General features: G+C 39.9%; 3 protein-coding genes across 7 annotated transcripts; 1 reads left to right on the top strand and 2 right to left on the bottom strand.

Annotated features, from left to right (window-relative positions):
- Positions 1–405: 405 nt before the first annotated feature.
- srsf2b (serine and arginine rich splicing factor 2b) lies at positions 406–5,174 on the top strand. Of its 5 annotated transcripts, XR_008531607.1 has the most exons (5): positions 414–1,134; positions 1,745–2,085; positions 2,453–2,694; positions 3,705–3,776; positions 4,970–5,174. XR_008531607.1 is itself a non-coding variant. In XM_054607847.1 (3 exons), the coding sequence occupies exons 1-2, from the start codon at positions 695–697 to the stop codon at positions 2,070–2,072; spliced, it is 756 nt and encodes a 251-aa protein (XP_054463822.1). In that variant the 5' UTR covers positions 406–694; the 3' UTR covers positions 2,073–2,085; positions 3,705–5,174. The 5 variants fall into 5 exon arrangements, 2 of the variants coding, with proteins under 2 accessions (XP_054463822.1, XP_054463821.1); XR_008531605.1 differs by having other exon boundaries at positions 3,705–5,174; XR_008531606.1 differs by lacking the exon at positions 2,453–2,694 and having other exon boundaries at positions 416–1,134.
- A 477-nt stretch (positions 5,175–5,651) lies between these two features.
- On the bottom strand, positions 5,652–8,444 carry LOC129098291 (GTPase IMAP family member 7-like). Its single transcript, XM_054607278.1, has 2 exons — positions 8,423–8,444; positions 5,652–7,404 (listed from the first exon to the last, which is right to left on the bottom strand). The coding sequence occupies exons 1-2, from the start codon at positions 8,442–8,444 to the stop codon at positions 6,632–6,634; spliced, it is 795 nt and encodes a 264-aa protein (XP_054463253.1). The 3' UTR covers positions 5,652–6,631.
- Positions 8,445–10,105: 1,661 nt separating this feature from the next.
- Positions 10,106–11,935, bottom strand: LOC129098309 (eukaryotic translation initiation factor 1b). The gene is made up of 4 exons (XM_054607300.1): positions 11,744–11,935; positions 10,907–11,070; positions 10,691–10,792; positions 10,106–10,570 (listed from the first exon to the last, which is right to left on the bottom strand). The coding sequence occupies exons 1-4, from the start codon at positions 11,772–11,774 to the stop codon at positions 10,526–10,528; spliced, it is 342 nt and encodes a 113-aa protein (XP_054463275.1). The 5' UTR covers positions 11,775–11,935; the 3' UTR covers positions 10,106–10,525.
- Between the last annotated feature and the right edge of the window lie 1,880 nt (positions 11,936–13,815).

Here is a 13,815-nt window from a genome sequence, read left to right as displayed (position 1 = left end):
CACTGAGAACGGATTCTACTTCCGGTTACTTTTTAAAATATTTTTAACGTTACACGTCAGACATGCATTAAAATACATTTAAACCACCCGAGAATGACAACCGTATATAAATACTAAATAAATATTTGTTTTAAATTAAAACAAAGAAGCGGTTCATTTTGGCGGTAACGGCTTCAGCGCGGAAGTGAGTAAAACTACTTCCGGTTAAAATAAAACAACACCACATATGAGAGTAAAACCTTTTACTTAAGTGAGCTACACGACGTTTATTCACAGTGGAGTGTTTGCACAATGTGTTACTGAACTAAATGATCTCCTTCCAACACTGCATGTTATTTTAAAGAGCATTTTATGTGTTAAAAAAGGGGATATTAAGTAGTTCCTCCAGGGGGCGCCAGTGTGCTGAATGTGACATCAAGGCCCGCCCACATTGTAAAAGTAGAAGAAGAAGAAGAACGCGTCACTGGTTTGAGGCAGTCGGTGAGCGCGAGGTGAGCCGAGTTGTGCGGGAAGAAGTCGCGTATTTTGCGGTTGTTGCTCATCGAAAATACCCCAGAAGCGAAGCATATCGATTTAAATCGCAACCACCGCGCCTGTGTGTGCGCGCGGACCTTTTGCCGAAACAGGTAGGCTCGCCCGTAGCCGAGATATAAACTGTTTAGAGGAAGGCTGCTAGGCCTCACGCGGCTCCGCCATGAGTTACGGTAGGCCTCCGCCAGACGTCGACGGCATGACTTCCCTCAAAGTGGACAACTTGACGTACAGGACGTCGCCCGAGACCCTGCGACGCGTGTTCGAGAAGTACGGCCGGGTAGGCGACGTCTACATCCCCCGGGACCGCTACACCAAAGAGAGCCGCGGCTTCGCCTTCGTGCGTTTCCACGACAAGCGTGACGCCGAGGACGCGATGGACGCCATGGACGGCGCGCTGCTCGACGGACGGGAGCTGCGGGTCCAGATGGCGCGCTACGGCAGACCGCCTGACTCCCACTACGGGGGCAGTGGAGGCGGCGGAGGAGGAGGAGGAGGCCGGGACCGTGATGGTGGAGGTGGTGGTGGAGGAGGTGGAGGAGGAGGGAGCCGGCGAGGAGGGCCTACCAGGAGGTACGGCGGACACGGACAACGAAGCAGAAGGTAGGCATTGGCATAACAGCTAAGTTAAGTTAGCCACATCTAGTGCTAGGCGTGCTGAGACAGACTCCATTGATAAATTTGCATATTGGCTGTTTATTGTGTATTACACTTTCTTAGTACGACAAAAGTGTTTTTTGTAACCAAACAAGAACCATTCAACAATTCGGCACAGATAAGATGCAGAAAAAAAGTTTTGAAAACATTTTACCTTTAAGTATTTACCTTTTTTGAGTTTGGTTTAAGTAGTGTGAAACAACTTACTTTTACGATTTTTGCTTTTAAATAATTTTCTTGGTTGATCATGTTAATGCCTACTGGTCCATAATAGATATTGTTTCAGTTATTTAGTAGTGTTGAGAAACTAGCAGCCAACATGAACAGCTTTTCAGTTACAGTGATTTAGGATGTAGTATCTGCTAATTCCAGCTAATCTGTCTGGTTAATCTTTTAATGAAAAGGTTAGCAAATAAGTCTGTAGCATTTCTCTCTCTATATATATTATATATATATATATACATGTATTCTCAGTGCAGCATTCAGGTCACATTTTTCTGAGTTCTTTGCCAGCTGTCTTTACATTAAAGATAACTCACCCACTGAATGTATCCAGCTCTTCCCCTAGCCCGAGACACAGAAGGCGCAGCCGGTCCCGCAGCAGGAGCCGCTCTCGGTCCCGTAGCCGGTCCCGCTACAGCAGATCCAGGTCCCGGTCCTACTCCCGATCCAAGTCTCACTCTCCCAGGAACAAGAAGGTCAAGGCCAAGTCCCCGTCTCGTTCTAGATCCAGGTCCCGGTCCAAGTCCAAATCAAAGTCCAAGTCCAAATCCAAATCAAAGTCTAGGTCCAGAAGCCACACCCCTTCCTCCAAAAGAGGGTCCAGGTCAAGATCTAAAAGCCAGCCCAAGTCAGCAGCAGAGAATGGAGGCGAATCCCCGTAAAGCTCAGAATCAGGTGAGTTTTAACAATGCATTGCTTTTGCACAGCAATTAGAGGTTTATTTTGTTTCCAGTGTCTCTGATTAAAGTCATTAGTGCCGTGACAAGAGACAAGACTATTTCAAATGACTGTAGCCGGTAAGTTCATCCCCTTCAGCAGCAAATTCAGCAGCTACTCTGACCATTTACATCTAGATTTATTAGCTCTATAAACAAAAAAAATCTTGTTTGTAATGGCAGTTGCTCAAAACATATTTTGCCCTAAAGGGTCTTTTTCCTGAAAACTTGATCTGCAACTTTTTGAGCTCATAGTAACATTTTCTGTCAAAGTGTTTGTTAAGAACAGCCCTGTAAACCAAATCTGGAATTCTCTCCTTCCCAAGCTGCGGCATCCTGTTTGCTAAAGTGGAGTTTGAGCTGAGCTGAGGCAGTATGAGCAGTTAGCAGGGATGTGGTGAGCTGCCCACAGGCCGCCTGCTGCTGGTGAGGGTTTCTGTGCAGCAGGGTGGAGGCAGTCAGAGTTGGGGTTTGGTGTTGAGGTACGTCTGTGTCTGCCACCGGACACGAAACGGTCCTCCACGTGGCGTCCCCGGTCGGGGGACGCTGGTGCTCGAGGAGCGCTGAGGTTTGTCCAACTCTCCTCCCATGTCCATCGGTCCAGCTGCATTTTTTTTTTTTGTACACACATTTTTTTGTTTAGCCGATTTCCAATTAAATATATATTTATTATATCTTTGCGTGTTCTGAAACATTTAGCTTAAAGTATTTTATTTAAAATCTGAATAAATGCTGCAGTTATTCAGTCTTTTATGCAGAATTGATGTTTTAATCATAACTTTTTCCTGTAGGTCACTGATAATTCCAGCTGAGTTTAGTTTTCTTGATTTAAAATCTTGTAGTGAAACTAAAAACAATTATTGCTGATTAACCAGTTTTTTGGGGGGTTGAATCTTTAGGACTCTATTGCGGCAGAAAATGTCGTGGCAAGTTCCCAGATGATAAACATTTCATCATAATCGTTTCATCTGACCAACAGTCCAAAACTCAGAAATATAGTTAACAATATGCAGATGAAAAGACAGCAAATAATGACTGGAAAGATGGAAGATCAAAATAATCAATTTACAGTGGACCGGTTTATTGTTTCAGCTCCACTGGTGACTTTGTATGAGGTTAAAAGCTTAACTTCCTGGTTAAAAGTTCTGACAATGATGTGAAATGGCACCAGATAGTCCAGCAGAGCATTGCTGCATCTCATTTAACTCCTCCTAACTCGCTGCCCGTTGACCATCTAATAAAAGCATAAAATGCACTAATATTACTTAGAAACAAGCTGTGCACATGTTAAATAACGGTGAAAGAAAATGCAGTGTGTGCAAAAAAAAGTCCTTTGATTCCGACCAAAGGATGAGATTATTGTATCAGCTGAGAGGAGATGGATGTTTTGAGGTTTGATAATGTAGATAATAACTTTCTACTAATCTCAATTTTTTTTATAAATGTGAAGTCAGACAAACAAAAACACATTACATGTGTGTAACTGGCTGGTATTTTTTTTTTTTTTTTTTTTAAAAGGACCGACATCGGTCTTAGTTGACTTTGTGTTCTGTATCCTGACTTTCTCTTTTCTAACAGTTTTCAGGTGAAGACGAGAGCGTTGAGTCCTCGACTGGATCCAACCTGAGCTACAGTGTCCTGCTGTAAAAGGTTATTATTGTGTCTTCCATGATTTGCTTTGTTTTATTAATTTGGCTGCAAAAAAAGTCTCTGTCACTTCATTGATGTGCTGTGATTTTATTTTCATAATGATTTTAAAATCTGGGTCAATGTGGAGAGGAATAACTGTAGTGATGATGGGATTATTCACAAATTAAGTTTGTACCAGTTGCTCTTTTTTCTTTTTCTTTCCCCCCCCCCGTCCAGTTTCAGATAACCAGTATGTAGTCCTGCTCTCTTTTTAAAAACTCACATTAATCCTGGATTAACTGAGGCACCATTTGTAACCTGATGACTCAGTCCAGCAATGAGTGTTTTGAAATGAGACAGAATTCATAATTACTTAACAATAACATGAACAGAAACAATGTGGATGATTTAATTATACTTTTGGGGAGGTTAAGTTTTTGTTGTGGCAAAAAGCAGTTTTAGTTAAAAGGTAAAAACATACAGTTGGTATAACTATTACACAAAACAGACAGATTGTACGAATGTGTTAACTTTTCTAGAACTGCAGCTTTATTTCTCCATTTAATTGTTTGGTCTTTAAAGTTGTTTTCTTTTCTCAGTCAAATGATCAAACAATTCTCCAAATATGTACTGATTTATTGTCTTTCGATTGCTAATTGATTAAATGATTTTCAGCTATAAACATTTTCCCTGAGGTCTCACTTTATGGTAATAACTGTCTTTCGTCCTTGTTGAGGTCCTGTGGAAATGTTATTTGAGCGTTAAACACGGTGAAACCTGAAAGCCGGAGTTAAGCTTAAAGTTAGCTGACTGACTAGTTAATCTGGCTTTATGGAAGCTCAGTCGGAACAAAACATTTGAAGAAGCCATGTCTTCACTAGAGATAAACCAGCAAGACATACCCCACACCAACTATTATACTTATACACTCGATTATTGATTTCATATCTGTGGAAACATTTTATTAAACTGAAGTAATCGCCCATAAAGCTCAATACATTTACTGGCCTCCTCCCAGTCCTAGATTTCTGTCTCTCAAGCGTCTTTGTAGGACATCAGATCACTTAAACTCTGGTGATCATTTTTAGGGAATCCGCTCATCTCCTTTGAATCTTACAGGACAACTTGAACTGGACTCTAGATGCAGCGTTTTTTGTTTTTCTTTTTTTCTTTTTTGATCCTAATCCTGCTTGTGTGTTTGTTTTGTGCACTAGGCGCAGTTGTGTAGCAGTTGAGTTGTGCTGGTTAGCTGTTAAGGTGGCGTGTTGCTCTGCTGAGTGTTGGATGTATCCAGTATTCTCCAGAGTGCTCCTGTGACTACCGGTGGTGCGGTCGCTACTCTCTCCCTTTGTGAGAAATGTTTCCCCCATGTGCTCATGGATGACAAATGTGACTTTCATTAAAGATTTGGTGTTTTATCTAAAACTGTCTCCTCATTTATTACTTTATTTTACGGGTGTACATGGCAACTAATATGCTTCAGATTATGTCAGTGGTTAGTAAGTAAAAGTAATAATACTATGCTATTAAAATATATATATTCCACTTAAAACAAAACTTTCTTTTGTGAAAGAAATATCTGAAAATGCATATAAAGCAAAAGTATTGGCTGTGCAGTAAAATGTTCCTTTAATGTTTTACTATAAAATGTTTCAGTCCTTTTGTTTAAGGAGACGGTGTACATTCTTTAAGAGCTCTACTACTTTATTTAATAAGCAGATATCTGGATTTCTTATGATAAAAGAGGCTAAAATGTAAAGCTGGAAGGTTGTACTTAAAACATGCATAATAAAAAATAATGGCAATAAAAATAAACTATACTTTATCCGTAGTTAAAGAAGTTGAGATAATGAAACATTAACGGTACCATGTAAATTACTGAATGCATTGGGACATAACTGATCATCTTTATTTCACACAATTACAGGGTAAAGACACTATACATGAGTAATGAATATATATAATAAATATGAAGTGAGATAATAAACCCATTTAATTTAGATTGAAGGCACATAACCTCTTGGGCCCATTTATCCACATTTGTTTTTTCGCGCAGGTTTTAATCTCAATCTATTTAATGTTAATAGAAAAATGGAAAACAACTTTAAATCTCAGACATCCTCCTGCAGGTTGGAATCTCAGTAAATTACAGTTTAAAAACACGTTAATTCTCTGTTCCTATGGAAAAATGAATAATCATTAAAAACATGTATTTTGAGTTTCACAAGATGAAAAGTCCACAAGTGAACACGTGAACTGCATCCTGGACCACGATTGGCTGTAAAGTAGTCGTGATGTCACAAAATTCCTGCAGGTACGTCCAGGTGATTCAGATTTTAAGGTGAGCTGCAGCTGAAAAAGATCTGAACATCTGAACGACGGTTAATCATCATTGAAGGAACAATACGGAAAACAGAATGTCAGTGGTGGAAAGTGACCAAGTACATTAACATGAGTACTTTACTTACATATTGGAAGTACTTGCACTTAACTTCAGTATTTCCATATTTTACCACTTCTCAGAGTGACTTCTCAGAGCAAAATGTTGTACTTTTCATAGCTTATTAACTCAAAATGTATTATTGAAGATAAAGGCCCGGCAGTAAATACACTAAAACATAATCCCACCTTTTCCAAGATTTTAGCGGTGAACACATTAATGCAGCAACAATTATCACCTAATATATATTCACGTGATAGGTGTATATTTCCGGCTCTAACAGGTCTAATGAGCGCATATCTGAATAACAATTGCAAACATGCAAATTTCCCCGCTGCGGGTCTAATAAAGGATTATCTTATTTTATCTTATCTTATCTTAAATGTATACAGCTAATCCACCTGCAGCTGGGGGTGATAGACCGGTAGGTTCTGACCTACCTACGGGCCAAGTATATAAGTAATGCTATTATAGCTACAGCGAGCCCTCCAACAAGTAAATCTCGGCTGATTCCGGGACCTCCTGCAGCTTGTCTTCTTCCTCCTCCCCTTTCTTGTGCTTCTAACTGGAGGATGCCCGAACCTTCACCGGTGGAACCACTTGCTCCATTTCTCTGCACTGTGTTGTTGATCTTCTGCATCAGTTCAACAACTTGAGACGGATCCCGGTCTCTGTTATCGAAGACGTGGTAAACCCCGAAACACTCTCTGATGAAGTCACGCACAGCTGGATCTGCTCCGATATACGCCTCCACGGAGCGTCCGTCTGTCTTCAGATCATCTCCCCGGGTGAACAGGGCCATGGTGGAATGTGCTGCCTCCAGGCCAAAGGTCCTCTGGATTATTTTCACTGTCTCCCGCTCGTCTCTGGTGAATCTGCCCATCTGGATCACAACTAGGAACACAACAGGGCCAGGTGGAGCGAGCGACACGCATTTCTGGACCTCCTTCATCACTGCATCTTGACTGTTGGCATCAGACGGAGCAGACGGGTCAGAACTGGTGAGTCCGAACAGACCTGGAGTATCAACCACAACCAGAGTCTGTCCGTCCAGCTCTCCTCTTTCCGTCTGGCAAATCTGTGTCACTGCGGTAGAAGACAGACGGGACCGGAAAGCTTCTCTCATCAGAACCGTGTTTCCTGATGCACTCTTACCAACTCCAATCTTCCCAATCACCACAATCTTCAGCCCTTTGGGCGGCCGAGAATCTGCAATTGTAACAAGGTCATTAATGATTGTAAGCTGTACCTGCATGTGAACACCCGATAAATCAGATTTTCATGATTCTGATATCCTTTATAGACACAAAACAGCTATAAAGATACACACACAACTACGAAGAGACACAAAATGACTACAAAGAGGCACACACAACTACAAAGAGACACAAAATGACTAGAAAGAGGCACACACAAGTACAAAGAGACACAAAATGACTACAAAGAGGCACACACAACTACAAAGAGACACACACAACTACAAAGAGACACAAAATGACTACAAAGAGACAGAAATGCTACAAAGAGACACAAAAATGCTACAAAGAGACACAAAACAGCTCTAAAGAAACAAGAGGATGTGACACGGATGTTAGTCAATGTTCTCTGAGTGACAATAGAAGGAACCACTCGAAACTGGCTCGAAACCGGCTTGATTAGATTTCTGTTTAGGGAGCATCCACTGAGCCACATCTTTAACTTCTGTCACCGACATACTTCTGTCCTGTCACGTCCACACAAGGACAATGATTGGCCACGACTCATCAGCATTTTGATCAGGTTATTTTCACAGCTCCTATCTTCACCAACGACAGTGAAAGAGAAACATCTATTACTTTTTCATTATTGTTTCTAGTTGCCATACAAAAAGGGGAAGAGAAAGTCTAAGGGACAAAAACAAAAAGGTTCAAATCCAAAGTAAATATGCTAACATCTCTGTTCAAATGTTAACATGGAGGCACCTTGGTTGGACATGTAGATACATTCGAATTTTAGCAGAAAGGAACAAAAAAAAATACATGAAAACACAATTAAAGCTGTACAATAATAATAATAATTAAAATTAAACTGTTAACAGTGTTCTAGCATCAACCTTCACACCAGTTATTAAACAACAACCACTTTTTCAAACAATTAACACCTGGAGTACTGCATATTAAATATACTTACTAGGCTGAAAACTATCAGACTTGTATCAGTTAAAGTACTGCATATGAAATATACTTACGAGCGTTAAGCATGCTGGCCATGTTTGTCCTGTAGAAGCAGCTGATTTCCCTCTGAAGTGTTTACAGGTAGTTGAAAATAGTTTCTTTTTCATTTCCATGTTCCCTCCTTCATCACACATCCTTTCATTCTTTGTTTAAAGTGAAAGTATATTATGTAATACTAGGTTATTATTATTACAGGTTCAATAACATATTATCATGATGTTAAGGTTGTAACTGGTGGAGGGGTATCATGTTTTAACTACTTTTTCATTGTTTGTAAGTTAATAACTAAAGATGTCAAAGAAAAATAGTGTACAAAGAAAACATAAAATAGAAAGTAAAAGTACTCGTAGTGGTGGGTAATCAATACTTACATTATGTATTCTTCAATTGTGGCTGATCTGTCTTGTATTTTAACACAAATGTAAAACGAAGAGCTTCATGTTTATCAGTTAGTGCTGATGAAATGTGTCCCGAAACATTACTTAGAACTTAAGAAAAGTATGTATTTTACTTGAATATTAAGTATTTACTTGTACTTCAGTATTTCCATTTTCTGATACTTTATAGTTTCACTCCTCCACATTTCAGAGGTAAATATTGCACTCTTGATTTACCCGTCAGTATATAAAGCTCATTACATATTTAAAGTAAATCTGCTGTAATGCAGGAACGTGTCTACAGGGACAGATTACAAATATTGTGTTTCAAAGGGAACAAATATCTAATTTACTTAGAAAGTGTTTGTATGTTTGTTGTATAATAAGACAATCTACTTCTTACAATTAACACTGAGTTTGTAGTGTCTCAAGATATTTAGTTGAATTAAACTATGGAATAAAACGACAAACCAAATTGCTTTTCAACTGCAGACATTTTATTGAACCAAATGTGGATTTTGTAAAACAGACTTGCTCTCCATCACCCTCAGTCACAGGAGCACAGTGTGACCTGGCCATGGCTTTGTTTTTTTACTGTATTATTTCAGCATCACTACATCTGAACTCTGAACTGTTTATAAATTATTGCATTATATATGAAAATTAAAGATTCAAGTGTCCATAAACCGTAGCCGTGGTACCAGATTGGTTAGCAGTCCACATCAGAAAGCTGGTAAGTGCCAGAGTAGGAAGCTCACTTCAGCTACCAGTAAATCAAATTATACTCCATAATCCCATCTCAAAATTATACTTCAAAGTATAACCAGTATTTGATTTCACTTCCCACTCTGGAGGGTTCATGTGATCACAAGAGAACCGCCTCAGCCGTCTACATTACAGCCTCGCTTTGACCAAAGAGACCACCGCTGACTGAACGCACGTTTAGTTTTAATACTTGGGTTGGCAGCAAAAAAACAAACGAGGAAATGAGTTAGAAAAATGTGCCAATAAGTGAAGATCAAAACAGAAATGTGCCGGAGCGGGGCGGTTAAGATGGTCAGAACTTTACACATCTCTGCTCTGTAACCTGAGAGCAGGCAGCTGGGCGTGTAAAGAATGCCAGTGGGATTTATTGAAGCAGAAAAGAGGGAAGTTTCTTCTGTTGGCAAACTACAGAGACTGACTTCTGCAGCAAATTGCCTTCAAATAAACATCTGTCCCCTCCTTTCTTCTAAATGCACCCACTTCAGCAGTTATAAAGTCTGTGACCTTCCTGTACAAACTCAGCCCCCCATTCCCCCATGACAACACTCCAACATATGGAGACTCAACGTTTTATTGAAACACCTTGAAGTACAAAACAAAAAAGTTACATGAAACGATGCCTCCTTTTTGTGGCACAAGACCTAAAAAGAAAAAAAAATTAAAAAAGGATATAAACAAAAAGGGGAAAGGGAAGTTTGTGAGGGAGGGTCATCACCACTCATCCCTGATGTTGTGTGGAGCTGCAGTGGTTTGTCTTTGCGAGAGCGAGCCTGCCCCCTGGTGTCGTCGGTGGGCGGTGGTGTTACAGAATCCCATGTTTGTCAGAGGTAATTCACGTGTTAGCTAATAGGAGCTGGTGGGGTTGCAAGGAGGGAGAGGGGGGAGGAAGAGCAACAGCAGCACATAGGAGGAGGGGTGGGGGGGGGGGGGTTAATGGCCTTCTAGGACAGAAGGGGAGAGGGCTGCTAGCAGCTTCTAGAAGCCGTGGACTTTGAGCTGCTCCTCCTTGGCCAGGCCAATCTGCAAAGAACAAACAAAAGATCAATAAATGTAATAACCTCCAGTCTGTGCTCCACCCTAAAGTGATTCCCTGTCCTACATAAAGTAGGAAAAGACCCTATAGAACAACAAGACACTTACCTCAATGAGGAACTGGCAGATATTCTTGCGCTGGTCTCCCTGAAGCTGGATCACTTCACCATACTCTGGGTGCTCAATCACTGTCCCATTGCACGCAAACTTCTGTCAGGGTCAAAGAAAGCAAAAACAATGAGTCAGTGTTTGCCGAGGCCCAAAACTGCTGACAGCACGCCTTAAAACAAAACCACAAACTAAGACTGATATTGCTCATTTTACCTTCTTGAAGGCCTTGACTAGCTTCTTCTTGTCATAGTCGATGGCAATGCCCTGGACAGTGGTGAGGGTCTTCCTGCCGTTCCGCTGTTGGATTCTTATGTGGATATAGTCCTCTGTCCCGGCTGGGAGGCGGTCATCACCCTTAGTTGCATCAGCAAAGGGGTCTGGAGGAGAGAGAGAGGACGACAACGTTAATATACACGGCTCACATAACCATGTATCTATACTAACTCATATTTCCTATTTTATTCTTCAACGCAGCTCTTCATCTCCCCTTTATTTACACCTGGCACACCCTGACGAAAGTCCGTCTGATTTGGGTTAACTGCGCATGCGCACTAAGCTAAATGTACAGCTGGATGGTTCACTGAAGCCTGGCAGCGTTGCGTTGGTTAGCTAGCGGCTGCTAATCGGCATTGTGCTTGAATTAGCAGTCATGACAAGGCAACTTTCATTTTCAAATCCTTAAGTCAAGCCTGACAAGAACAACCATGTCAAATATAAATGTTATTTTTAAGCTTAAGGCCGCCATTTCGTCTCGACGCCAACGCGTCTGAAGAATAAGCTAACCTAGCTAGCTTATAGCAGCCCAGGCCTAATGGCGGCATGAAGGCCTGCTAGTCGGCTAACATGACCCAACAAAAATAGTTTTGTACATTTACGATATTGCAAGTCACACAAGTATGTCGAATCGATCGTTTTTCGAGGTTAAAACATCGTAATAAATAAACAAAGCCACTAAACCCGCGTCATAACCCAGAAGCTAACTGTTAGCTTCGATGCTAGTCGCCCTTCCCCCACCTTGTCTGCCGGTGCGGCTCCTTTATGACGACTTACCAAAAGTTTGGAGGTTCTGGATATCGGACATACGATAAGATTTGCTTTCCTTTCGGATAATAACTTGGTTAGCGAGCGGTTCGTCGGCTAACTATGACTTTTTGTCGTTTCTAGGTTTTCGCCTGTTCTCGGGGGACGGTGCTCTGCTTCGACGGCTCTCACAAAATGGAGCTCTTTCGTGCCTGTAGCTGGAAAACAAGTCTTTATAGCCCCGCCCCGAAAGATACGTCATCACGTCGTTGACGTCGACGTCCGCTACCACGCCCTAATATTTCTCAACTTTACAGGAAATCTGACGTCATCACGTCACAACGTTTGCAACAGGAACATGACCATATATAAAGGATCAATAAAACTGAAGAACAACAAAGAAGAACTATGGAAGCAAAAGCAAATAATACAATTAAATTAAACATACAAATGGTATATTAACATAACATAATTCATGATTATATGAATCATTTATGTTAATATAAGATAAGATAAGATAAGAGCTCCATTTTGTGAGAGCCGTCGAAGCACAACCAACTCTGCTCCCAGCAGACCACATGACAATAACAACATGACAATAACAACATGACAATAAAAACCTGTGCAATACATTACACATTACACTGTGCAATAATAGTTAAAATAGTTAAAATAGTTTTTTTCTGTCTGTAAATATAATATTTCAGTTATTGTTGTTTTTCTACTGTTTTTTTTTTTATTGCTTATTTATAATACTTGGTTTTTTTTATTTTCATTTTTTATTTTTTATCTTGTCTTCTTCTACTATGTCTCTTGTGTGCACTTTACTCTACGCTGCTGTAAGCCTGCAAATTTCCCCGCTGCGGGACTAATAAAGGATAATCTTATCTTATCTTGTATTAATCATTTATGTCATATACATTGAATGTGTTGTATCTCTGTTATGTTGTTCATTCTGTACACATGACATCTGTTGCATTCTGTCCATCCTGGGAGAAGGATCCCTCCTCTGTCGCTCTCCGATAGGTTTCTTCCTTTTTTCTCCCTGTTAAAGGTTTTTTTTAGGGGAGTTTTTCCTGTGCCGATGTGAAGGTTCAGGGACAGAGGATGTCGCACAATTTGTAATTTGTGATTCTGGGCTATACAAAATAAACTGAGTTGAATTGAATAACAATAACATCAGAAGAGTGAATATAGCTTAATGAGGGCTACAGAAAATAACAATGTATGTTGTTTTTTTTGGTTTGTCATAAGGCTAAATATGAACAAATTGAATTAGACTAGAAGAATATTAGTTTTGTAAGGACTTAGAGAATATTTACTTATGTTTGTGAAATGCACCTACTACAAGTATAAGATGTATCTTGTAACGCAAAGGTTAATTGTTACATTCAAATGGATTATTTCTTTATCTATTATTGTTATAGAATGTCCAGTCTTGCTATGAACAAACCTCTGTATATCTATGACAAAACAAATGCATAACTGTTCCTGGTTCAGCTCCACAAAAGGGGCATTTAACATCTATGTCAACAAAGTAATCTGAAATTCTAAAATCTCTGACTAAATATGTTTAGTTCTGTGTATATATGTACTCTTTTTTTATTCATATGATTGTATTTTTCTCTTTATGCACTTTTATCTGTTCTGTATGTGTATTTTTTACCTGATTTTTGATGTAACTCTCCCTCTGTATTTGTTGTTATTGGAGCTTCTCCTTCTCATTGTGGATCACTTGAGTTAGAGGGTCATGATCTCTGGAGAGAAACATTACTGTTGAGTTAACCAAATTTATTTTTTTGTTGCTTCGAGCAAAGAGACACATCCTTTCCAGATTTAGAGACATCTCTATGGCCAATATTTCCATAATAAGGCAGCTCACACCACAACAATCTAGAATGATAAATAGCGCTACAGGTGAGACTAAAATCTGTATTTTTGATTTTGGGGTGAACTATCCATAACATTTTCAATCCAGGACTTTTACCTGTAATTAATATTTTTTAAATATAATAAGATGAGATAGAACTTAATTAAACCCAAAGGAAATTATTGGGCTTTAATTTCATTAAAGATTACAACAGAAGAATAGCAAAAAACAA

Source organism: Anoplopoma fimbria, chromosome 11 (genome assembly GCF_027596085.1).
Source record: "Anoplopoma fimbria isolate UVic2021 breed Golden Eagle Sablefish chromosome 11, Afim_UVic_2022, whole genome shotgun sequence".
Lineage (NCBI taxonomy): Eukaryota > Metazoa > Chordata > Actinopteri > Perciformes > Anoplopomatidae > Anoplopoma > Anoplopoma fimbria.
The sequence above is the reverse complement of the archived record's forward strand: the minus strand, read 5'-3'. Positions and strand labels throughout refer to the sequence as shown.

Bases quoted from the DNA above. Each gene is read 5' to 3' on its own strand.
- srsf2b (XM_054607846.1), top strand. From the start codon at position 695: ATGAGTTACGGTAGGCCTCCGCCAGACGTCGACGGCATGACTTCCCTC. The intron at 1,135-1,744 runs GTAGGCATTGGC...GAATGTATCCAG, and splicing joins CACGGACAACGAAGCAGAAG to CTCTTCCCCTAGCCCGAGAC.
- LOC129098291 (XM_054607278.1), bottom strand. From the start codon at position 8,444: ATGGCCAGCATGCTTAACGCTC. The intron at 7,405-8,422 runs GTAAGTATATTT...TTACAATTGCAG, and splicing joins GGCCAGCATGCTTAACGCTC to ATTCTCGGCCGCCCAAAGGG.
- LOC129098309 (XM_054607300.1), bottom strand. From the start codon at position 11,774: ATGTCCGATATCCAGAACCTCCAAACTTTTG. The intron at 11,071-11,743 runs GTAAGTCGTCAT...TCTCTCCTCCAG, and splicing joins CCAGAACCTCCAAACTTTTG to ACCCCTTTGCTGATGCAACT. The intron at 10,571-10,690 runs GTAAGTGTCTTG...TGTTCTTTGCAG, and splicing joins TCTGCCAGTTCCTCATTGAG to ATTGGCCTGGCCAAGGAGGA.